Source organism: Lactuca serriola, chromosome 5, assembly GCF_051521515.1.
Source record: "Lactuca serriola cultivar US96UC23 chromosome 5, Lser_US96UC23_V15, whole genome shotgun sequence".
In the NCBI taxonomy this organism is placed as follows: Eukaryota; Viridiplantae; Streptophyta; class Magnoliopsida; order Asterales; family Asteraceae; genus Lactuca; species Lactuca serriola.
The window spans coordinates 339,304,140-339,330,301 of NC_136412.1; the positions used below are offsets into that span (position 1 = coordinate 339,304,140).

A 26,162-nucleotide genomic window follows, 5' to 3' on the forward strand; every position below is an offset into this window, starting at 1 on the left:
TGTGATTTGTATTTATGTGTCTACTAAAAAAGATTGACATTTTTATAGTAGAGTATCTCTTAATTGTTTATTAAATATATTATATAAGTTATAAAACCTTTGAATTGTTAATCTTTATTAAGAGACTTTTGAGTGATATTCATTAAAATATGAGGTTTCAAATGCATGAGGTGTTTGCAAATTTTTATGGGGTTTTAAATGCATGAGGTTCAAGGAAATATGCTAGCTTTATAAGTATGTATGATATAGATAGATAGATAGATATTAGGATTTTAATCATGTAATATTTTAAATAATAATTGTTAAATAGACAATTCTAAATATAAATATTTATTGAGTAGTCTACTTAGATTACTTGGAAATCGTAGATTTACTTTAGTAAATGGACCATTGTAGTTGGACCTAGCTATTGCTGATGGCCCACATTTATGGGTTGCTTGGTTTCTGAAATTCCAGTCATTCAAGGACATTTTTGGGTACCATCATTTGTAATAATTTATTTCAGTTATAAATATGCATTGCAGACATTAAATTCGTTGATTTAAATGATGATGTGGATATATCTTATAATTGTTTATTTATTAAAGTACTGTCTAATTCATCTAAATTAATATTTAAATTATATATAATTTATAATAAGTCCGATTGTGACATACATATATGGATTACTATTTGTTAACATAAATTTTTTTAACCAGATATTCGATCGACATATATCTCTAATCTCTCATACAGGGAGACATATGATATATCTTTCGAGACTACACACTAATTAACAAGAATTCATCAACATAAATCTTGAAAACCAAGTAAACATCCGTACAATAGAAACCGTAAACTCCTTAAACTCAAAACAAGAAGAAAGATCCTGACATTCATGCAATGATCAGATAGAATTTGGTGGCGAGGATCTCAGCAACGAGGAAGATCCACCGGAGGTGGCAGTAGTGTTTGCGATGGTCCAACTCCATTTTCAACAATGAACGCCATTCCAAAACCCCAAGCCAGATGAGTATCAATATGACAATGCATCAACCATACTCCTGTTTATTACAATTTTAGATTACTCGTAAGATTTTGAGTTATAAAACGATTGAATTAGAGAGTTAATTCAAGATGAGAATCTTGATGCAACTTACCAGGATTATCGGCAACGAAACGTATGGCAGCCCATCCACCAACAGGGACATCAATGGTGTTCTTTTGTGGTGGATCAATCAAATTAAATTTAGAAGTATCTCGAGAAGGATTAAAGTTACCAAACCCTTGTCCCACAACATAAAAATGGTACCCATGTAGATGAATAGGATGATCTTCGGTTGAGAAGATGGATGTATCTTGCAACACTATTTGGACATTAGCACCATATTTCAATTTATAAAGTTTTGTCCCTCGAACAGGCTGCCACAGCCCTCGCGGAACATTTCCGGTGAAATCAAATTTCACCGGAGGTGTCGCCGGAAAATCTGGCGTATACACATTCGGAATCTTGTTAGTGTAAGCTTGAATTAATGAAGTTTGTGTAGGAAGTACAAACGACACGTTATTCATGCTAGCAGCAAACCGTGTGTTATTTGGTCCTTGACACCTTGGTCCCGGAGAACAGTTAAAAAACCCAAATCCAACCGCGAATAACAAGTTTTCATCTATTTTTAATGGGACATCGGTCTTCCCCGGGCTCTTTATTTGGTTTGAAAAAGCGGTGACGGTGTTGGTGTCGTTGTAAGCGGGGAGTCGTGGTAGGATTGGTGGTGATGTGGCGGATTTGTACTGTAAAATGGCGGTGGTGGTGGTGTTGTCGAATGGGGCATTTCTTGCGGTGGCATAGGCTCGGGCTGCCATGTAGTAGCGGCCGGGTTTTTGGTTGGCGGTCAGGAGGACGTCGGTGGTTTGACCCGGTCCGACCATGATGACGGTGGTGGTGAATGGTTTGGTGTAGACTGCATCGGTGGCAACCACGGTTAGCTTGTGGTTTGCGACTGTGAAGAAGAGTTGTTGATTGAGTGCAGCGTTGATGACTCTCAGAAGAATCGTGTCACCCGAGTTCACAGAATATTTTATGGTACCTACATTGGTATAGATCATTTCTATGTATTAGAAAGTTAATAGAAAAAGGGCAACTTACTTTCATGTATTTGTTTATTATAATATTATCCTATTAATATCTCTTGCAATTTCAGAATTATATTTTTTGTATCTCTTACTATATTGGTGTTTCTTTGATGAAGACATTGCATAATCACGTGGAATGTTTTTTTTTCGTTTACTAGTTACTACATAACCACCTACTAAAAATAGTCGAGGGAAATGAGAGTTCCTCCTGACCTTGTTTTTTGTAAATATGGCACGATTTGTTATTGTTCCCTTTAAAAAAATATCAATTTTAAAAATATTTTTTAACCATTATTTATGCATCATTTTATTTGGACACTTGGAAAAAATAACATGCTCTCACTACTAGAAACAAACAAACCTTGTTGAGAACATTTGATAAGGTCACCGGGTTGACCATTGATAGTGAGTGCGTCTGAAATGTTAGGAGCCGCACCACTAAACAACGCTTGTTGTAGAACACTGATGATATCTTGGTTCCACCATTCACCTGTGACAAACCATCATTGAAAGATTATTGAAACTATTAAGATTCTATATTATTTGGACGACTAGAACAAGTGATTGTTAGATATATGGAGTTCTTGATTTTCTCCCAAAAGAGTCTTTAAGAAAAAATAAGAGACTCCAAAAAATTTAGAATCGAACATGACTTGTCTAGTCGATAGGGGACACATAAGATACAACATTCCATATATGTATTTGTACCTAAAACAATAGGGAGTTCTAGTTTCGGTTTAGGGAAAGGATATGTAGCACCCAACTTAGGGCGAATAATGAGCGCACCATAAACCGTGGCTCTTAGCCATCGGCTATGAGCGTGCCACCACAACGTGCCCTCTTGGTCCTGGATAGAGAACCTGTAAGTGTATGAGCCACCCGGCATGATTGGACATTGAGTCACCATCTCTGGTCCATCAGCCCATGGGTTCTGCATGTGTCTTAGCCCATGCCTAATATACAAAGCACCCAAAATAGCAAAAAACAAACACTTGTCATTTTTTGTTCAAAAAATAAATAAATTTAAACCTCTAATGTACCAATGAATTGTGACATTATAACGAGCTTTGTTTGTGACTTTAACAATAACATTATCTCCATTATTTAGTTCCAAAGTTGGCCCTGGAAACTGTCCGTTGACCGTTATTATCGTATGGGATTTGCATAGCCGTGTGACCGATTGCTCTTGAACCTATTAATAAAAAACTAACCGTTAGCCAAAAAATACATATCGAGTTGGCAAAACAATAAATTTATGAAAAAAACATTTATTTTCTCAAAAACTGTGTTGTTTTCATGGAGATGAAAAGCTACTTAGTGTTATAAAAGGAGATTTAAAATAGAAACAAGATTTGGAAACGTACATTAAACTCATGGTATATATTTGCATTGGTTATGGAAACAAATGTAAGGATAATAGCAACGAAAATGAAGTTGAAAAATGGGTTGCTATTAACTTCCATTGTGTTTGTGTTTACAAGTGTGTTTGTTGTTGCAAAAAAATGGTGGTGTATTTATAGTGAATTATACAATAGTGAGATTAGGTTATGACTTATGAGTAGATAGTAAAATAAAAGTTTTGTGCAATTTAGTCCAACTATAAAAGGGTTTTGGTGCAACTACTAACTACAAATCAATTGTTTTATCATCTTCACATTTCAAAGTTAATTTTTTTCTAGAATATTTGATTCATTGGAACCATTTTTACAAGCTAAATAAATCACACGAAGATCGATTTTTGCTGTATCATCTTGTGATATACGAATTAGCTTTGTATAAAGTTTCGCTTGAAGTGCCAACGAGACTATGTCCAAAACAATTCAATCAGAAATGAAATACGTATTCACTAAGTTATTGATTTGAAGAGTCAAGCAAAGAAAGTATCAAAGTACCAAAATAAAAAATATATTTATGGGTGTAAAATGTCAACAAAGAAAGTAAAGATTGGACTTGTAATGTGTACATATATATAGAATATTTATTTACTTTTTGTTAATTGACTCACTTCTTTAGATCATATTATATTAAAGTTAAAAGTGCCAAGTGTAAGCATAACAACAAATGCAAAATGTGGTTGGTTTTTTTTCTAGATATATAATTTAGTCAGGATTGTTCTGTAAACAAATTACATTTAAACGCTATATCAATGAATTCTTTTACTTTTTATAAAAAATTAAAAAAAAAATAAAGAATATTTGAATATTTGAATATACTTATTACGTGTAATTTGCTTCTTTTTTTACTATAAAACTGACTCAAGGATCACAAGTTCGTGAATTTCCACGTGAGACTAGAAACTATGATTTTATGAAATTAAACAATTAACAAAAGGCATGCGTATACATCTAAAAAAATATGTAACTCATTTATTTATTTATTATATTTTTTTAACAACTTAAATGATTTTAGAGAAATCAAATATCTTCTTATCTTTCTCTTATCATCTTCCTACATATTTAAGTGATTTAACATTGTAATACTTGTCGTATTTAATAAATATTTATTATATTTGTCGTTGTAGAAAGGTGGATAGAAAAAATAAATAGTAAGATATTTAATTTCTCATTTTATTAAAAAATAAACTAGAAGTTAAAAAGCGCAATTATATGGTCTCAGAGCAAGTAATAGAACAACTATGAGCCCTCCCACTATACCACATAAACGAGTTAATTTGTACAACATATAAAAATTAAAAAAAAAAATCATTTCCTTTATGTAACGCCATAAACTTTGAGAATTCTGAAGTTTTAAATCACCCAACATGTTGTATTTATGATAACATCAGTGATTATTGTGTGTGTTCATGATCCTCAACGAATCAATCTAAGCATAAAGGTCTTGTATCAAGATAAGCAGAGGCGACACCAAGCCCAAGAATCGAACAGGAAATCAAGAATCAAGGGCACATCAATACCTCTTCGATCCAAGTTAACGGAGGATGGTAAATGAATCAATTTTAATCTCCAAGTAAAAATATTTACCTTTAGGGGCATAAAAGAATTACATCTAGTTGAATGACTTCCATCTGGCAACAAGAAGTCATCAATATCCTTTTGTAAGTCAACCTTGATAGTTTATGCCTTGAAGCAAAACCAACATAGACTCAAATTGAGTTCTTTCCATGCCATCTCTCAAAGGACGTCGACACTTCCAACTCCATAAATTATCAACCCAAAGATCCAAAATACAACGATCTTTTACTAACTCCAAATATGATTATTATATTAATTGTGTTATTTTTATTTTTATTTTTATTTTTATTTTTATTTAATCAAATTGATGAATATAATGACCGATTTCCAACATACTAATGGTAAAATGTGTAATTTCATAAAAAGTGATACACTTCAACTTGATTAAAATTTAGAACAAAATCGATGAAATTTATTATATAGATACAAATTTAATCTACTTTGCCTCTAATGAAATAAAAAAGGAACATAGATTTCAAAGTAGTTAAGGATGCTAGGCTTCAAGCCTTCAATTAAGGCAACAATTAGCACCGCACAAACAACTCTTAACAAAAGTTATAGTAAAATCCAGAGACAAACGCACTGTAAATGCGCAACGTACAAGTCATTACAACATGACTGGTCTAAATTTGACCATAATTTAATCTGGAAAATAGAACCTACATTCTTAATCAAAAATCAATTAATTCAACTATTCAACAATAGCAGTTGTGGCTTTGATCTACATTTGTGAAGTGAAGTACCTAACCAATGAATCTTTCAGTGAATAAGTAGTAGTTAACAAACCTAAAATGGGTGAAAGAACCATGTTACAAAAAAAAAAAACTCTTACGATAATATCCTTTAAGAAAAATAGAAGCTCATCCATAATTATGTTTACAGGATGCAATCGTGTCATGTTCGGATTAGTGAGTCGCGGTTTGATGGGTATAAAAAGTTCAACCAGACACGATCCATATAAATATTTGTGTTATCTTGCTCAACCCTAACTCATATTAGCTATAAACATATCAATCTTTATAACATTGGTTAAACGGGTTTGTGGGTTGATGGTTAGATTCATATCCGTGGGTAAGATTTAAGTTTGTGGGTCACGTAAAAAAAAGTCTAATATATAATATTTATTTATTTGTCCTTACTCGCTCATTTATTTAATAAATATATATTTTTATTTTTTGTAATCTAATAAAATAAATAGGTTTACAAGTCAACCTGCAAAATTATTTGAAAAACTGAACACAACCCGTATAATAAACGGGTCGGCGAGTCAGAAGAACTCAACACAAACTCGTTTATCTTCGTGTCGCATCACGGATCGAGGATTGTCACCTGGAATTATGCCTTGAGTAGATTGGTAAAACAATTACACAATTCCAAGCTAATTTCCTACATGTCGCAATTTAGGCTTGTTCGTACAAAATACAAATATAAACCTGTTTTAGCCATTTTAGTTACTTATTGTTTTGGTATTAAATATATTCATTATTTATAAGATTTAAAATAAATAAATAAATATTAACAGTCAATTTAATTTACCAAATGACGACCATCTCCATCTCCTTTGGAAGGTCGGAGATCCGAGAAAGACTTTGAACCGGTCCAAGAACTTTTTTATATCATTGAAGAGAACCGGTCCAAGTTTACGTATCATGGATTAATAAAACAAGAAAAACATTTTGTTTACTTCACCAATATTTTCGTTCAAATACAATGAAAACTAAATTGTATTAGCATGTAGTTGATTTTAATTAAGTAACGTTTAATACGTTTATTTGATGAATTATTATCTTGGTTTATTGGATAAAATAGAAGATTTTCTTTACAATACTAGATTTGGTTGAAGAAACTAGTCCTCTAATCTTGAGCAACAAAGATAACCTACGTCCAATTATGTTTGAACTTTAATTATTTAATTTAAAAGTTATTTAATAGTTCGAGCATCGTAGATGGGCAAGCTACTATAACAAATTTCATTTGGTAATTGATAATAAATAAAGAGAGAGGTTACGGATTACAGAAGAATGAAACTTTAAAAACAATTATTTGAAAAATGATTTCCACATGACAATTTTTCTTCGTATACAATAATTTATATTTGAATAAATTACATGGATGGTCATATGGTTTGGGTAATCTGCGCGTTTGGTCCTTGAAACTCTTTTTTAACTCGGACGATCCCTATGATATTTATTTGTTGTCCGTTAGGTCCATGATCTATATTACTCTTATTTATTTATTTTCTTTTATTTTTCTGATTTACTCCCTTCGTCCCAATATTATTATCCACAGACTAAAAACACACAGATTAAGAAAAACATTAATTACCACGACTTTATTTAATAAAATGTCAGTTTTTTCCTTACTTTGTATTTAATGTTTTATTAAATGTTTAATTGGTTAAGTAATAATGAGGGGGTATTTTGGTAAAAATGTTATTTATTTTTAGAAGTTGACTCTTATTTTGGGACAAACCAAAAAGGAAAGATGGACTATAATATTGGGACGGAGGGAGTATTATTTTATAAATAAATATAAAAATTAAAATTAAAAAAAAAATCCTAAACCCCCTCATCTCTACCTCTCCCCCTCTCTGATTAGAGCTCTCCATCCCTATCGATAACATCTCCTCCTCCCCTTCATCATCATCATCATCTCTGGCAACCATCATGGCCACCACCGTCTCTCACAGCCAACATCGTCTCCGACATTTTCCAACAATGGTGCTTGCTTCTACAATAATTTTCATAGGATGAAGCTAATGAATATCAAACCAAATCAAAACCCAAACAAACCAAATCAAAATTAAACTTGTTCAAAATCAAAATGATGAAAATCAACTCTATCGCGTATCTGTACACTAGACATCGTCAGAAATACCTTGTCGAAAATTTCCTATCGGAAATCATTGCAGACGACCACCTACCAATATGTTTCCTTCCGTCACATATGCAGACGAAATCAATTAGTTGGGGTACAATTCCATAAAAAAAAGACGCAGAGAAAAACAAGAAAAGCCCAAAGAAATCGATTCAAAACCTTAGATTTCCCTAAATAAAACACAGATCCCCCGCCATTGTCTGTAATTCTTCTTCGTCCCCTATCACAAATCAGAAGAGCGCCATGCACCACCATCATGAGGTCGATTTTGAATGGAAGAAGGTTTCTCGATTTATTTCTCAAAAAAAGCCATGGCAGTCATCAACGGGAACTAGGGTTTCTATATCTTCATATTTTGTTCATATTCATCAGAAAAAACATGACATCAACGAAGATGGTTACCGATGGATCGAGGCGGCCTACTGGTTACCGCCGCCATCGGCGGCATCCAAGAGGTTGCAAGCTATGGTAGCAATGGTGTCGATCGAACTTACAGAAAGACACATAAAAGAAGGAAACATATGGTTAGAAAAACATGGGGTTTGGGATATCAATGGGGTGGGTTTTGGGGTTTTTTTAAATATAAACAATTAATAAAATGTTTTTTTTAAATAACAAGGGCAATACAATCATTTCAGATGTAGCAGATGATGAAAATCATAGGTTACAACAACAATAACCCTCATGAAATTAGAATTCAAGAAGGCAGATTACATACCTTTGATTTGTTATAGTAAACAAATCAAATCCAATTGCCCTTTTAGTCACTTTGAAGCTAGCAACTATAGAACACTTTGAGGAGAGGGGAGAAGAGGGGAATTTTGACAGGCTTCTTGATGGCCGAAATTGCAAGTGAATGGTCTTATTTATAGTTGAACTAGGAAACACTGATAACCTTAATTTGAATATAATATTATTATTTTAAATTAGGTAAGTATCCTACTTCCTGTTTATCTTAAAGGAACATTCTAGAAACCCTAGAATATGTCAAAATCGTCCACCTTGTATTGAGGGTTATAGAATCCTTTTTTGTTCAACTATTGAATAATTACAGCTTAGGTCCTTGCACTTTTAATTAATCCAAATTAACTCTAATTAATTTCTGATTTATTCTTAATTAAATATTACTATTTCCAATTAATATATTATTTTCATAACATATTAATAAATTCATTTATTGTTATTTTTTAATCATATAATAAATCAATAAATCAGTCTCTCTCTAAGTCATCTTATTCAATTATTAGATTTGAGGGCAACCCAAAAGGATTTTGCTAATAATTTCAAATACATACTAATTCAGTTATTGGCTTAGACACTTAATCCAACAGTCTCCCACTTGGATAAGTCTATAACTGCAATTATCGGTATAACTAATAAATTAGACAACAAAGTGTGCTTTCATAGCAACTGTCGAACTCTGATCTGACCAGACGTTGTCCCTAAGATAAGTGATTAAATATTCATCTGTTATACAAGATATCATATATACATATGGCATGGATTAGAATCAATCTTCATTGTCCAAAGTTTTGTTTCCCAATTTATGATTTGTGATGAAGACATAATACATAAGATTGAACATATCAACTGAGTCCTGGTTGGGCCCAACACTATAAGTCAACACCAAATCACCAAGGAGCCCAAAGATATCGCTTTTCCCGTTAGGGAAAAAAGAACGAATAAACTTTGACTCATATGCTTGTATCCTGTACTCACGAAATCATACATGATACTGTGTTTTATAACATCATGTTACTGGCGCGTTTTCGCAATACCAATGTACAACCGACTTGTAAATTACAACTCATATATCTTCGTTACAAGAATATAAGATATTATCGTCTCAGAATAACTCGTGATATAATCCATGAAGTAATTCTCTGAGCATGGGTTAATCCAATACTTAAATCTTCATTTCTAAGTACTCACGAATGTTGTAGCAATACAATTGCTATGAATAACTCCCTTAGACAATCTACAATCCATTTCATGACAATCTTAATTTATTACTTACTTCCCACAGTATGAGTGACTGTGGAATTTTTTTTTTGTTTTTTTGATTCACTTATCTGCAATTAGATAAAATACAACCATATGCTCTGATACCACTGATGGAAATCTTAGGTTACAACAACAATGCTCAAAGCGGAAAAACAATTGACAACTAATCCTATTAAGGAACATGAAACCTAAAGGAGATATGTCTTTCACATAAATGCAACATACTATGAATTATCAAACTACAAAAACCCTAATGAAATCAGAATTCAAGAAGGAAGGTTACATACCTTTGATTTGTTGTAGTAAACAAATCAAATCCAATTGCTCTTGTAGTCACTTGGAAGCTAGCACCAGAAATCTCATACCTCTAATGTTTCACACCTAAACCCTAGAAAATATAGAACACTTTGAGGAGAAAGGAGAAGATGGAAATTCTGGTTGGCTTCTTGATCAAAAGTGTGTGGCCGAAATTGCAAGTGAATGGTCCTATTTGTAGCTGAACCAGGAAACCCTAATAACCCAAAATTGAATATAATATTATTATATTAAATTAGGTAATTACCATACTTCCTGTTTATATCTAAGGAACATTCTATAAACCCTAGAATGGGTCAAAACCGTCCACCTTGTATGGAGGGTTCTAGAATCCCTTTTTGTTCGACTATTAAACAATTACAACTTAGGTCCTTACACTTTTAATTAATCCAAATTAAGCCCAAAATTAATTCTAATTAATTTCTGAATAATTCTTAATTGAATATTACTATTTCCAATTAATATATTATTTTCATAACATATTAATAAATTCATTTATTGTTATTTATTAATCATATAATAAATTAGTAAATTAGTCTCTCTCTCTAAAAGTCATCCTATTCAATTACTAGATTTGAGGACAACCCAAAAGGGTTATGCTAATAATTTCAAGTACATACTAATTCAATTATTGGCTTAGACACCTAATCCAATAATAGTGAACAGGCGAGTTAGAAATTTTAATACTAGGGATCGTCTGAGTTAAAAAAATCTTGCTCAAGGACTAAGTATGCAAGTTCCCCCAAACCACATGGACCATCCGTGTTATTTATCATTTATATTTTATATAGTTGTACAATATAACATTTTAAAGCACCATCTGTTGTGTATGAGGAATTTTTTTTGTGTACGAATCAATTCCTCTATGTTTACTTCGAGAACATGTTCCCAGGCGGTTAAGATCTTAACGTATTATTGTTCATTTTCAGACATGATAATTAGAAATGGAAACTATATATTCACACTTCTAACAAAAAGTTAAAAGGAAAATTTACAAATGGTTTCGAATCCAGTCATTTTGTAAAGGAGTATTTGGTAGTCTAAATTTTAACCAAACAAAAGGAATATAAAACAATATTATCAAATATTGTGTCCTTCCGCATTTTGCAAGAATCAAACACAACATTGTTTCGAAACCTCGAAACGAACCACTAAGTAGTTAGCATAACCACTTGCAATCTTTTTTCAATATGCGTCGATCTCGTCAAGTCGTCGATCCAAGAAAGTCATTCCTTAATAGTCATAGTGTTAGGGAAGCCAATCTTGCACAATTTGGCCACCAAACTCCAAATATTGACATTCATCTTGATGGGTTTTATACAAAAGAACATCCTATGTGCTCATGCAAACCCTAATGCTTGGATCTAGGTTTCTCTATTGTACATGCAATTCATCCAAGGCTCAAGAACCCTAATCTAGCATATGCATTTCGAAATTATCACATAAGAGCAGATCTAGATGATTACCTATTCTTCAATGGCTTGAATCTTCTTGTCTTTGGAGCTTAGAGTCACAAGTGTCACTCCTCTAATGGTTTACAAACACCAAGAGCAAGAGGATGACTTATGAGAAGGAGGAGGAGCACCAAAAACGACCTAGGGTTCTTCCAAGAGAATTCAACACGTTTTTGGGGCCTTAGGTGTCTTATATATAGTGAGGCTATTAGGGTTTTCAACTAGGAAACCCTAATTTGACTGTTTAGGCCTTAAGCAACCCATGGACTCCCTTTAGAACACCCCTTGGACGATTTCTTTATGGGCTTCCCAAAGAATTCGTCTAGCCTTTGTTCCAAGGTGATCCATAGCCCAATTGCAATTATCTTATAATTACAATTCCAGTCCCCTAAGTTTAATTAGTGTCTTTTAGTCACAAAACTAACTATCAATTAATTCTTGACTAATATTAATTAAACAATATGATTTCTCCTTTGATATATTATTCATATAATATATTAATAACTCATAATTAATCCTCTTTCTCCATAAATCATCCTATCAAGTTGTTTTGGTGAAGGCAACCCAAAAGGACCATGCACAACAAACCAGGTCAAGTACATACCAAATATACTTACGGACTTAGACACTAATCCAACACATCTCACTACGAAAGAAGATGTGTTCAGAAGACTCTACTCCCAATGAGCATATATGGTAGGTTACAGAATGAATTTCTAAACCCTTTTTGGAAAAGTTTATACGTGTTGTGAGTTTGCCAAGTATAGTCCACATTAAAAGTTATTTTGATGTTTGTTTTCTTATTTTGATCCAAAAACATATACAATTTCAAAAACCCTTTGATACGCTCAAAAAATACCAATCCTTTGATGCACTCGAAAATACCAAATCCCTAGAATTAATCCCATAGTTGTGATTCCACCATTGTATGAGGTATGATTCTAGCATTGGGAAACTTATACAATTATAACAATAGATGTGAACCATAGTTAGCTCTTTTTTTGAGTTTTTTCTTTTGATTTTGTTTCTCTATATATATGATTCCACCATAGCTTTGGTTCCAACAATGAACATGTCTTTTTGATTTCATGTTATTCATAAAGTGTTGGGTTTTATTTCAAAGTTAGTTCCATAAACTAGAAAATTTGGCAAACGAAAGACTTGAGATTTCGAAATAACATAAGCAAATTTATAACCCACCAAGGATCGTGTAACAACCCGAAATTCGTACCATTGCTTGTAATCCTTATCGTAACCCGTTTCGATAATCCATTCGTCGTTTCCAATTTCGTTTCCGATTTCATTATTAAATTAAGTCGTATATTGAGATTGCTATTATGACTTAATTGGGTGTCCAATCACATTTAGAACTCATTTTAACACCTCATTCTGGTAATCGGGAACTTTTTAGAATCAACCATATCGGGTTACGGCAACTTGATCAGGTAACCAAAAGCCCCGTCTAACGCCGGTATTGGGTAGAATTTCACCGTGTCTAAATCTCGAACACTATTTAAAGTGATCCAAGCTTCCATTTGAAGCTTTATGCTAATTTTTAAACTGCTTGTATTCCCAGGTTCCCATTAGACAGGTACTCGATGATTACTTTTGGCGAAGACGGAATGCGCAGAAGACTCGTCTCATTTTGTTCATATATACTATGTATCACTTGTACAACTTACTTTTGAAACAAATGTAAACTTTTATATATGTAATGTAATGGTTGTTTACTTTACTTACTATGTACATTGGATTTGATACTCAACGTGGAGTCAACCCCGGAAATGTTTCCGCCTTCGGTTTTCGGGGTGTGACAGATCGTCTTGCAAAGTCTGGAAAGAAAAAAAACAACCAAAGAGGAAGAATATTATAACAACCTTTGTAGACTTTGAATCCTCAAGGGGAGGCTTGGAAGTTGATGAAGAATGTATGAATCTTTAAGACACCAACAATAATCCAACTTGATGATGATGCTAGTCGTTAAACTCTTAAGCTCTTAAGCTCTTAAGCTTTAAGTTCATAACCAAAGTATGAACATAAAGAGAGCAAAATGTAAGTGTTATTTCAAGTATAAAAGCAAAAACAAGAGAGAGTGAGTATGTCAAATAAATGTAATTGATTTTTGATGATTAAATAATAGAGATTATTTATGAGTTTTGTGACCCCTCAAATTTTAGGCAGATTTTTTTCATTTTTAATTTACAAAAATTAGAGTTTCACAACCAAGTTGTCAATTTCATAATCATACCAAAACAAACAAGTATCATAATTATCAGAGTTCATAAACATGTCCTAGTAGTAAATCTATCAGCGCGTGTGTATAATTTGACATTCGCCTTCCCGCGGTCCTGTGAAGTACCTACCACATATAAATCGACAACTGTAAACACGAAGCTTAGTGAGTTCCCCAAGATACCACATACAGCACAACATAAGTAAATAACTATGGGTTATCATCAACCCTGGGGACTTTCAACAGTCCCAATCAGCTAATAGTACTCCATGTGGGTTATCGGCAACCCTGGTTGGCTATCAGCAGCCTTAGTCACATATAATAGCATAACATAAACATAATAGCTAGACTCAGTTGATCATTATAAATACAACTATTCTACCACATAGGTAAGAATGAGTGAGGAGACTCACCTGATACTGACGACAAGTAAATGTAACACCCGAACTGCAGGATCTAGACTCCGCCTAGTTAACAAAATAATTGACCCTAATTAATAATTAAGGTCCACAACTCACTCGCGCGTCCAAATCCCACAGCTAAACCTTTTAAGGGAAAAGGACCATTTTACCCTTCTCATGTTCCAAAACCCTAAATCTTGACCAAGGGTCAAGGTCAACAAATGTCAACAGCCCAACGAGTACGCTGGGCGTACCACAACCTATGCGGGGTGTACAACTCGAACAGTGAAATGATGGGGCCGGGACCGGCTACACGGGGCGTAGCCATGAGTATCCCCAATGTACTCCGTCTGTTCCCATTTCTACCAACTTGTGTCTTAATCTCTTAAGACAATTACTCCAAACACAGATATGACCATTCTAAGATGTCTAAAACTATAAAGTTATCGACTTTAAGCCTTTGCATGGCTAGAAAAGTCAAAGAAACATTCATAAACTCCTAACACATTCTAAGCTATTTTGATCATGCATGAACCAAAGGAAGTGATCAAGCTACCATTTTTATGAATCTACAAGTCCCATAATATATGAAAGGATAGCTACAAACCCCTGGTGTGCCCCAAACTCATAAAGGTCCAATCTTTGGGGACAAAACTCTTAAAACTTCAAACATGGAGATCTAATGAACGACTTTCCAAGATACAAACTTTATGCCTGAAAATGATGCACAAGGAGGGAAATTTTATGGATCTACAAGCCTACTAACACCCACTCTTTCTTCTCTAGTTTCCTTTATCAACTAAATGCACTAAAAACACCCAATGAACTTGCAAGGATTACACAAACAGTCAAACTCGGGATTAGGGTTTAGGGAAGGTTTGGAGGCTAATAAGGGTGAACAAAAGAGGACTTAATGCTCTTTATATAGGGAGAAAACCATGAAATTAGGGTCTGGAGTCTGGTCTAGTACGCCCGGCGTACCACACGTACACCTAACATACTAGCTGGCCACCCGCGATCCTTATATTGCATGGGTATACTGCATGTACCCTTACGTACGCCAAACGTTAACCAAAATAGCGAAACTTTACTCCAAGGTACCAAAAGTGCCATTAATGATAAAGATACAAGGAATATTAAAATACTTGACAATCGAGATGCTACAATTCTCCTCCACAAGAATCAGACTTCGCTCTTGAAGTCATCCTCAGAAAATAACTCAAAATATTGATCACGCATATTGGATTCAAGTTCCCACGTCCACTCCAAATCTCTCCGGTGCTGCCACTGAACTTTGACCAAGTTCACAACCTTGTTCCTCAAGGTTTCCACTTTCCGATCCAAAATGGCCATAAGCTTTTCCACATAGTACAGGCGATCATCGACCTGAATGTCATCCAAAGGGACCACAGTTGTATCGTCATCTATACACTTCCTTAGCTGGGAAACATGGAATGTATCATGAATCTGCCTCAGCTCCTCTGGTAGCTCTAACCGGTAGGCCACCTTGCCCACACTGGCCAAAACTCAAAAAGGGAAAATGAACCTAGAGTCCAGCTTGCCCTGCTTCCTGAAGAGGATAACACCCTTCCACGGTGACACCTTCAGGAGCACTAGATCTCCCACCTAAAACTCTAACTCAGAGCGTCGCCGATCCGCATAACTCTTCTGACGGCTCTGCGTTGTCAACAGTCTATGTCGAACTTGTTGTATAAGCTCAGTCGTCTTGAGCACTACCTATGTGATCCCCATGACCCTCTGTTGTAACGACCCGAATTTGTTTTTAGACGAATATTTATTTTCATATGATTAATTCGATTATAAGGTTACATAATGAAATAAATTAAATAAAAAATGATGTTATTTAAAATAAAAAAAAAAGAATTATACAATAATTAAAAAGGATTAATGAAAAAAAAGTAACATACATATATATATATATATATATATATATATATATATATATATATATATATATATATATTGGACATATAATTTAGTTAAATGATTTTTGGTGGCAAATTGGGGTAATTTCTGGTCATTAAAAGAGTGACTTCAAGTTAGTAAAAGGCTTATATGAAGGTTGAAGGGCTAAAGGGTTATTAGTGGAAACTTAGCTTGTGAAGTTATCTAGGGTTAGGGTGGAAAGGGTTTAAAACCGAATTGTGAGGGACTAAGGGGGAAATTCGGCTACAAACTACAAGATAATGAATCGATTGCAATGATCGGCCGTTCTTCCTTCACGTCCGTTGTGAGGCTAAAAAAAAGTTGATTCATGGGCTGCTATTATTCTAGTGCGTCGTCGATCAAGACCAAAATAAAAAAAAAACGATATTGTAAGAAAGGGAGCAAGGCAGCGTGCGTATCTGTAGAAGGCTCGATCGTTTGGTTTGTATGGCACGTCGACTGATAGAGGAAGGATTAAGAGCATCATTGGTGGTTCCAATTGAGTCTAGGAAGATCATTCTGCTTTGTAAGTCTTTGATTTTCCTTCTCTTGTGCCCATCTGCCTGCGGATGGTATACGGTACTGAAGTGTAGCCGGGTACCCAACTCCTCATGAAATCTCTTCCAGAACCTGGAAGTAAAGCGCACATCTCGGTCAGACAAAATAGACGTCGGCACCCCATGTCGAGCTACCACCTCTCGAACATAAATCTCGTCAACTTCTCTGTTGAAGAGTTCTCACTAACGACTAAGAAATGAGCACTCTTTGTCAAACGATCCACTATCACCTAGATAGTGTCAACTCCCCTCGCAGTCCTCAGTAATTTTGTAATAAAGTCCATGGTAATATGCTCCCACTTCCATAGGGGAACCTCCAGAGGCTGCAACTTGCCATAAGGGCATTGGTGCCCAGCCTTAACCTTCAGGCAGGTTAAACATCACTCTACAAACCATGTCACATCTCTCTTCATACATGGCCACCTATAATTATGATTCAGGTCAAGATACATCTTGGTAGCCCCCGGGTGGATGGAAAATATTGATTTGTGGGCCTCCTCCATCAGAATCTGTCGGGCCCTACCCGTATACGGTGCCCATACCCGCCCATGAAGAGCCAAAAGCCCTTTGGCTGTCAATGTCAAAGGATGAAATCTGACCAATCATCCACTCATTTTTCCGATTTTCCTCTTTTATAGGTGATCTCTAAGACTGGAGTCATCATAGTCATCCTCATGCACGTGTATCGAATCGGGGCATTGGCCTCCCTCCGACTCAAGGTGTCGGCCACCACATTGGCCTTTCCCAGATGATACAAAATCTCACAGTCATAGTCTTTCACTACATCCAACCACCTCCTTTGCCTCATATTCAAGTTAGACTGATCCATAAGATATCCCAGACTCTTATGGTCCATGTAGATGGTACACCGAAAACCATAGAGATAGTGGTGCCAAATCTTGAGGCGAAAACCACTGCCCCCAACTCCAAATCATGTGCAAGATACTTCTCTTCGTGAGGCTTCAGATGCCTCGAAGCGTATGCTATCACATACCCTTTCTGCATAAACACAACACCTAATCCTGCAATGGAAGCATCACAGTAGACCACAAAGTCCTCAACTCCTGTAGGAAGGGCAAGTATTGGCGCCTTACACAATCTCTGACAAAGATTCTCAAATGATACCTGCCACTCAGGCCCCCAACTGAAAGCAACATCCTTCTTTGTCAACCTAGTGAGTGGAACAACAATCTTGGAGAAGTCTCTAATGAATCTCCGATAATAACCTGCCAATCCAAGGAAGCTTATCTCAGATGGAGATCTTGGCACATCCCACTGCATCACCGCCTCTATCTTGGCTGGGTCACCAAGATACCGTTCTGATTCACGAGGTTCCCCAAAAACTGAACCTCGCGTAACCAGAAGTCACACTTGGAGAATTTAGCATCCCACAGTTTTTTATGTAATATTATTTATGGAATTAACCCTAAGTGTGTCATTGTTGCTCTCACATCTAATGTATTATTTTGATGTATGTCTTGAGCATCATGACATAAAACATTTGCACTTAAAGATACAATGAGAGATTTTTTAGTTTTCATTTTTAATGTTGGGATTTAGTTATTAAATATATTGCGTATGTCAAACACCTATTTGATAGGGCTAATCCACGCAATAAAATCCTGAGAGTTCTTCATTCCTTTAAATTATGAGATATCAAAATGGCCATCAAAACTACATAATAGATCTTCATAATAGTAGGGGTGAGCATTTGGACCGGACCGGATCGGCTCTTGGGCCAGACCGGTTTCGGAGAATATTATGGACAATGGACCGGACCGGATGAGACTTACCGGGTCCAGGTCCATGCCCGGGTTTTCCGGTTCTTGGACTCGTTTGGACCGGTACAACTTTATATGCATATGGTGTAACTTGTTAAAACACGCTTTTGGGTTTGATGCAACTCGTTAAGACGAATATGTTGTTGGGTTTTATACGCTACAACTCGTTAAATGAATAGTTTTATAGGTTTGATGCGGTACAACTCGAAAAAATGAATACGTTTTCGTTTATTGTGCCATTTGGACCGGTTAAGCTTTGATTATTTATATTAGTCTAAAATTATCTACAAACTTTAAATTACATGTTGGAAAAAAGTGCATGTCAATCCGACTTAAAACGAATGAGATATGCTTGTTTAAAGAATTTCTCAAAATACAAAAGTTTAAATTTCTTGCTGAAAAGCTGAAATATTTCAACTTTGATATCTCATCTTTGAATGATTATAACTTATTGAATATAACACCAAAACAACAAAATTATAGTCCAAAATCATTTACAAAATCTAAATTACATGTTGAAAAAACCGCATGTCAATCCGACTTAAAACAAATGAGATATGTTTGTTTAAAGAATTTCACAGAATATAAAAGTTTAAATTTTTTGCTGAAAAGTTGAAATATTTCAGTTTTGATATCTCATCTTGAAGCATTGTAACTCATCGAATATAATACCAAAAACAACGAAATTATAGTCTAAAATCATTTGCAAACTCTAAATTACACGTTAGAAAAAACCATATGTAAATTCGATTTGTGTTAATAAAAATTACTTCAATCGCTCTTCGTTTTGATGGCTTCAATGTAATACTTTCAAAAAATTGCGGGGTGGAGAAATGAGCATGAGCTCTTGAATCGTTTCCCTTTACTCTTAGGCTGTGTTTGGCGCGCCACAGCTAGCTGATAAGCTAGCTTATTTTTCGAGCTTTTTTATGTTGTCGTGTTTGGTAAGCCAAAAAGTAGCTTATAAGCTAGCCTTTTAAAAAGCTACTTAGACTAGTTTTTTAGGAGCTTTTTTAAAATTTTCCAAATACACCCCTTAATTAATTATAGGAACACATACTCTTACATGTCTTTTTGTGTAATTTTATATATTTCAGCTAGTTTTATCAAACGTTATTTTTTATCAGCTAGCTTTTCAGTTATCAGCTAGCTTTTTATTGAACAACTAGCTTTTCAGCTATCAGCTAGCTTTTCAGCCAGCTGCTAGCTTTTCAGCTAGTACTCCAAACATAGCCTTAAATCACCTTGCAACCTCTCAATTTCAATATTGTTGGTCCACAACTTCCATCTTGACACGGTGTGTTGACATGAGATTGCCCTCAATGAAATTTGGCGACATATGTGATACACTCAAAACTCACGGATAACTCTATCTGCTCTTTTGAGAATTAATCTCCATATAACTAGTATATCAAATCTCAACATAATCTAATTACAATGCCTAAAAAGGGTAATATATTATATCCTCCAATTGATCATAATAATAGGAGTCCTATTGAGAAAAGCAAATACATACTCAAAAAATTAATATATAAAAAATCCTAGGAAAACCATCACCAATGAATCTAAAAAAGAAGCGTAAAAAGGATAAAAGGGTCTGTTTTCGTGGCATATCGGCATAAGATCCCTAGTGGACCAGATCAAATTTAAGCCCAAATAATATGACTATACCCATAACTGATGGATCAAATCTGCTGCCACTTTGATTTTGATACCCTAGGCCGTGGCCCAGATCTCCTTGGGCTTGGGCCATGAACATAATCAATCTGTTACTTCAAAATCTCATGTAGGTTTGGATTCTGAAATTTAAATGTTTATTGCATTAAAGACCATGAATATGTGAGTTACGATTACCATAGTCGCATGTTTGGCATGTTTAGAATCACCGTGTGCATGTTTATAATGATTACGTTAAATAAACATTCTCACTACTTGCTAGTATATATTAAATATTAATTATAAATATTAATTTGTGTTTTAAAAATGGATTTCGCATATCAAACACCAAATTAACAATAAGTTCGTCCAACTAAAAGTAATTTGACAACAGTTTGATGCGAACAAGACATACGTAAGTAGACTAATGTTTTAAAATCAGTTTTTTAGTTGAACCGGTATGGTAATCAGTTGGAGATCAACCGGTTCGACCGCTGAGTCAACCGGTTTCTATAGTTTTCATGTTTTTTCCTATTTTCCTACACATACATACATATATAAATCATGAATTTGATGTTTATAAATTCAAACATTAAAAATACACATAAAAATAAGTTGGAGATGAATCCAAATACAGTAAGATAACACAACCATAAGTTTTAGTGTTTTACATCAATCTATATACGTCAAAAAGAAAATAAAGTATAATACCATAACGAAATATAGTTTTAAATTAATACAAACACATCAAAAAAATTTATAACATTTATCATATGTTTTTATTTAAAGAAAACTAAATAGATATGAAAAAAAATCACCAAAGTTTATATGTAAACTGTTTTTTTCATGTGTTTTTATTCGATTTAACCGGTTTATTTTGACTGGTTCAATCGATTTTTTCTAATAACCGGTCGGTTTAATCCGATTCAGAAATCAATATAAAATTGGTGATAGTTGAACCACTCCCTCCCCTATTTCCAGTCCAACCGGTTCGACTGACCGTTCAAACAGGTTTTTAAAACATTGAAGTAGACAATAAAAATGGCGAGTAAAAACTTTGAAATTGGAAAGAAATCAGCATATTAGACTAAACTATGGGGATGATTTTTGTAAAATTTAATTACGTAATCATGAGTGTAAAAATTTGCCGAGTGAATCAGACATACGATTAGAATATATATATTTTTTACATTAAATTCAATTTGATTATTGATGAAGAGAAAATGACATTGTCGTTTCCGTCTTAACCTCCACCGAGTGTCTGGATCTTTTCCGGCGGCTATTCCGATTCACCACCGCGTCAGCAGCATCATCTTGTTCCCTCTGATTCTTCTCAATTTCCAGTGGAAAGTTCAAAATGGCTTTTCTTCCACGCATATTAAACGCAGCTCTATCATAAGCTTTTGCACCTTCAATGGCGGTGTCGAACGTCCCTAACCAAATCCTTCTTCCACGTTGACATGGATCTCGGATCTCGGCGGAATATCTTCCCCACGGCCGCCTCCGGACGCCTCTGTAGTGTCCTTCATCCTTCCTCTCCGTCTTCTTCATCTTCATTGACGGATTAACTGTTGTTTCCATTACATCAGGTTTGAACTCAAAAACCGAAAAATTAATGGAATCGAATACAGTAAAATGACAGACATCGTCAGGGGTGTTGTTGATGATTTCATTGGAGTTGAGATTATTAGAAACTGAAGATGATGAACTCCATGAGGTGGAAGAATCACAAGAAGCGTTTGTTGTAGACCAATTTAGGTAGTCAAAATCTGAGATGAAATGGTCGTCTAGTTCAATATTTGATAACGCATCAACAGGAGGAGGAGCGGGGATTTCGAATTCATCAAGAAGGTGTTGTCTAAGGAGATCAAGTGTGGAAAATTCGATGGGTGTCTCCATTAAAAACTGAATTTTGAGTTCAAATGATGATGATGACTGATGAGATAGAGGAAGGAGACTCTCTCTGTGTATATATAGAGGGGAGATATCGTCTTTATCGACAGAAAGAGACATTGATAGGGTTGCCTTGTGGCGTCGTGGGGGAGGATAAATAATAGGGGCTGCGAAGGTGTAGTATTCGAATGTATTTTACTTAAAAGAAACAATAAAGTATGATAGTAGGGCCCCGGCTGCCATTGCAATTTGTGTATCTATTTACCAATGATTTGGCTGCTTCGTATTATATTGTAGTGCCAACAAATAACACCTATTAGAAATTTAGAGCTCCACATGTGTTTTTTTGAATAAGTATTTTAATACCATTTTATGAATAAACCAAAATTTTTAATAAACATCTACAATGGAAAAGTTTTTTCAACAAACTTTATTTAGAGGTTATATCAATCTTCATTTATAAAAGTAAGTTAGCAAAATATTATTAAAAATATGAAACAACTCTATTATTAAGTTCATGAACTTACAAACAATATTTTAATATGAAACAGTTTAGTTTTGTTTATAACCAATTGTATAGGGTCCCTTTTTTAAATATTGTGCTTATATATTGATCATAATGCAATAGAAACCCTAACGTGTTTTTCATAATATCAATCTTGGTATCGATAGAAACCCTAACGTGTTTTTCATAATATCAATCTTGGTATCGAGCTTAGTCGTGTGTGGCTTCCGTCGATCACCACACAACCCCGAAAATCATGATGCCTTTTTTTGGCTATTTCTCCTCTTGTCGTCACTACAACTCTTTTAGCCGCCATCTTCTAGCCTTGTTGTAACATCTAGAATCCTAGTGTAACGTCCCAAAATTTCATTTTTGATTAATTAATTTATAAAACATTCATTAGAAAATATTGTATAAACACGTCATCCCAAAACCAAGTATCATATTTGAAACTCACAACCATGAACAAATGTCATATCAGAGTACAATCCCAGAAAACACCGTGCGGAAAATCATACGTGTGTGTGATGCCATGCTACGTCGCCGGCTCCTTCCCTTTAGATGAAAAGGTACCTGAAACCAAAAACTGAAACCGTAAGCACAAAACTTAGTGAGTTCCCCCCATCAAACCACATACCATACAATATCATCAGTATCTTTCAACCGGTAATCGTCATCGGTATCTTTCAACCGGTAATTGGGGACTATTCCATCCCATACCACTAGCATACCATAGCAAGATATAAGCACACATTCAGACATATCCGGGTACTGACCTACCCCTTGGTCCTAAGGATCACTATCAGGGAAACTATCCCTATCATGTAACATATCATACATATATAACTCATCACCAAACGCATACCAGACCAAGATAAATTATCACAAAGACAATTATCTTCTAAATATTCCTCAATGGTGGGCCGGCATTGTGGCCTTAGACCCACCCCTACTGGAAGGTAACTCACCTCGTATCTGTTGAACTGTGTGGGAATCCTCTGACTGCTTCCGCTGCTGCTCCGGAAATCCTCCGGCTAAAATTCCCACAAAACACTTAGTCAGAAACTGACATCTACCCTTAGGATAAAATGACCATTTTACCCCTTGATCAAGTCAAAGTCAAAGTCAACTTCCAGTTGACCTGACTCACCGAGTTGACTCGTCAACTTGCCGAGTCCCTATCCTTCCATCAGACCTCATACCCGTCTCTACTCGTCGAGTTTTCCTTCTAAATGAACACCGACTGAATCCACATCCGACTCGCCGAGTTGTATGAACAACTCGTCGAGTTCATTATCAACTGATACTCATGTCCTGACTTGACTCGCCGAGTTGTATGAACAACTCGTCGAGTTACTCTTCATCCTATGAACACATTCTGTCCTCGACTCGCCGAGTTGATGAACAACTCGCCGAGTTCCATGAAGATTGTCTTGGACTCGCCGAGTACCATGAATTCCCAGAACAATTTGCTTAGTCTAGAACGTTGGGTCCCTCCCCGGGACTCCTAAAACCCTTCCACACTCAACTGGTCCTTATGACCCTCACTGATATGGGACCAAAACCTTTGGACTCGCCGAGTCTATCACATTCCTTACTAAGAACTTCAATTTCTGATGTACAACACTTAACCAAATGATAGATCCAGGCCCCTAAACTCGATCTAGCACGTAAAGTTACAAACTTTACATGCATGCATGGGACATTAGAGCTTAAAAGGCTCTAAAATGGTTCTTTTGTTGCATGGGGCCTTTCTTGGTGCAAAAAGCAACCTAGATCTGACTTGTGGCTCATAAAATGACATGATGCAGAAGCCCAAACCCCCAACCATGTTTGCAAACATGGTTGGCCACCAAAAAAGGCTTATAAAAGCCCTAAATCACCCCAAAGAGGGATCTAACAAATGAATGAGCAAGGTTCAGACTTTATACCTTCCCAAGACTGCAAATGATGAACCAAACTCGAATCCTTCAGTCCCCTCTTGATCCTTCTATGCTCTTCCTTCTTCCTTGAGGTTAAAACTCACAAGAATCACTCAAAAAGCCTTGAACCTACTCAAAAACGGCTAGGGTTTGCTATAAGGAGTGTTTGGGAGCATAAAGGGGGAAAGGAGGCTGCATAAGGTCGCTTAAATAGGGTGCAAACCCCTGGATTAGGGTTTTTGTCCAAACAGCGGCTACTTACCGAGTCCGCAACTTAAACCCTGTGCCTCATCCCGCTTCTACTCGGCGAGTCAGTCCTTCGACTCGCCGAGTCCAAGGCCAAAAATGCAAAAATAAAAGAAGATTTAATAATAGAATACATACCAAGAACCAGGTGCTCACCTAGGTATATTAATGGTGTGTTTATTTTGGGGTTTATTGAGTGACTCGACGAGTTGTGAGTCCAACTCATCGAGTAGAGTCGAGTTGACTGCGTGGGTTTAATGAGCGGACTCGCCGAGTAGGTGTTGTGTAGTGAAACCCTAAATCCCCAGGTCTGGGGGCTATATAAAGGAACTTATAGCCTCATTTGCGGCTCATGAGTTGCCCAACTTCACTGAGAGAAACCCTGCTCGCCTTTTTGAGCTAAAAGAGAGAATGTTGAGCTAATCTTGAGAAATTTTAATGCATCTTTTGAGGAGAAGAGGAGTTGTTCAGCAAGGAACAAGGAGGAGCTATTGGATCAAGGGTCAATTCGTCCAAAGCTTCAAGGGGAAGGTAAAAAGCCTGCACCTTTATCATTCTTATGGTTAGATATCTTGATTTTGGAAGGTTAGGGTTTATGCCACCTTTATTTGGGATTTCGAGCTTACAGAGTTATCTTGAGGTTTAGACCTCAGATCTGGACCTTGTGAGGTCCCTAGATTCCAAAGGTCCCAACTTTATTCACCCATATGAAGGATATTGTGCTTAACACATTGTGAAAGCATGTTTTGGTATGTTGAAGCAAAACTACCATGCATGAACGTAAATATTGAAGCTTTATGTGACAATGAAGTCTTGGGATGCTAGATCTAGTGTTTGAAGTAGTAGAGCTGCTTTGAATCGTCTGAATGAGAAATCAGATTGAAGGGACTTGTCGAGTCTATGAGCTGACTCGACGAGTCGGTTGGGGTTTTTCCCCGATGAGTCTAGACATGGGTGACTCGGCGAGTTGGCGAGACAACTCGATGAGTCAAGGTGGACTTTCGCGATATGACAGAAGAAACAAAGGGACTCGACGAGTCACATAGATGCACTCGGCGAGTCGAGTCAAACATGGACTGTTGACTCGAGTTTGACTTCTGTTAACTTTAGGGTTTGGTCATACATGAGTAATGGAGACCATGGAGGGGTAAAATGGTCTTTTACCCAATTCAAGAGTTAGAAAGAGAAAGAGAGGGCAACCTTTTGGTTTTGAGTATGAATAGAGTATTAATTAGAGATATTACCCTATGTGATAGGCGGAGGCTAGTTCGAGATTTCTGTGTGCGA

General features: G+C 35.6%; 2 protein-coding genes across 2 annotated transcripts; both read right to left on the reverse strand.

Moving 5' to 3' along the window:
- Positions 1-597: 597 nt before the first annotated feature.
- Positions 598-3,587, reverse strand: LAC3 (laccase 3). The gene is made up of 6 exons (XM_079003646.1): positions 3,477-3,587; positions 3,153-3,304; positions 2,821-3,065; positions 2,474-2,602; positions 1,140-2,066; positions 598-1,043 (listed from the first exon to the last, which is right to left on the reverse strand). Exons 1-6 carry the CDS (start codon positions 3,573-3,575, stop codon positions 913-915), a joined length of 1,683 nt encoding a protein of 560 aa, XP_078859772.1. The 5' UTR covers positions 3,576-3,587; the 3' UTR covers positions 598-912.
- A 17,853-nt stretch (positions 3,588-21,440) lies between these two features.
- On the reverse strand, positions 21,441-22,355 carry LOC145055346 (ethylene-responsive transcription factor 5-like). The gene has a single exon (XM_079003639.1). The coding sequence runs from the start codon at positions 22,320-22,322 to the stop codon at positions 21,516-21,518; it is 807 nt and encodes a 268-aa protein (XP_078859765.1). The 5' UTR covers positions 22,323-22,355; the 3' UTR covers positions 21,441-21,515.
- Between the last annotated feature and the right edge of the window lie 3,807 nt (positions 22,356-26,162).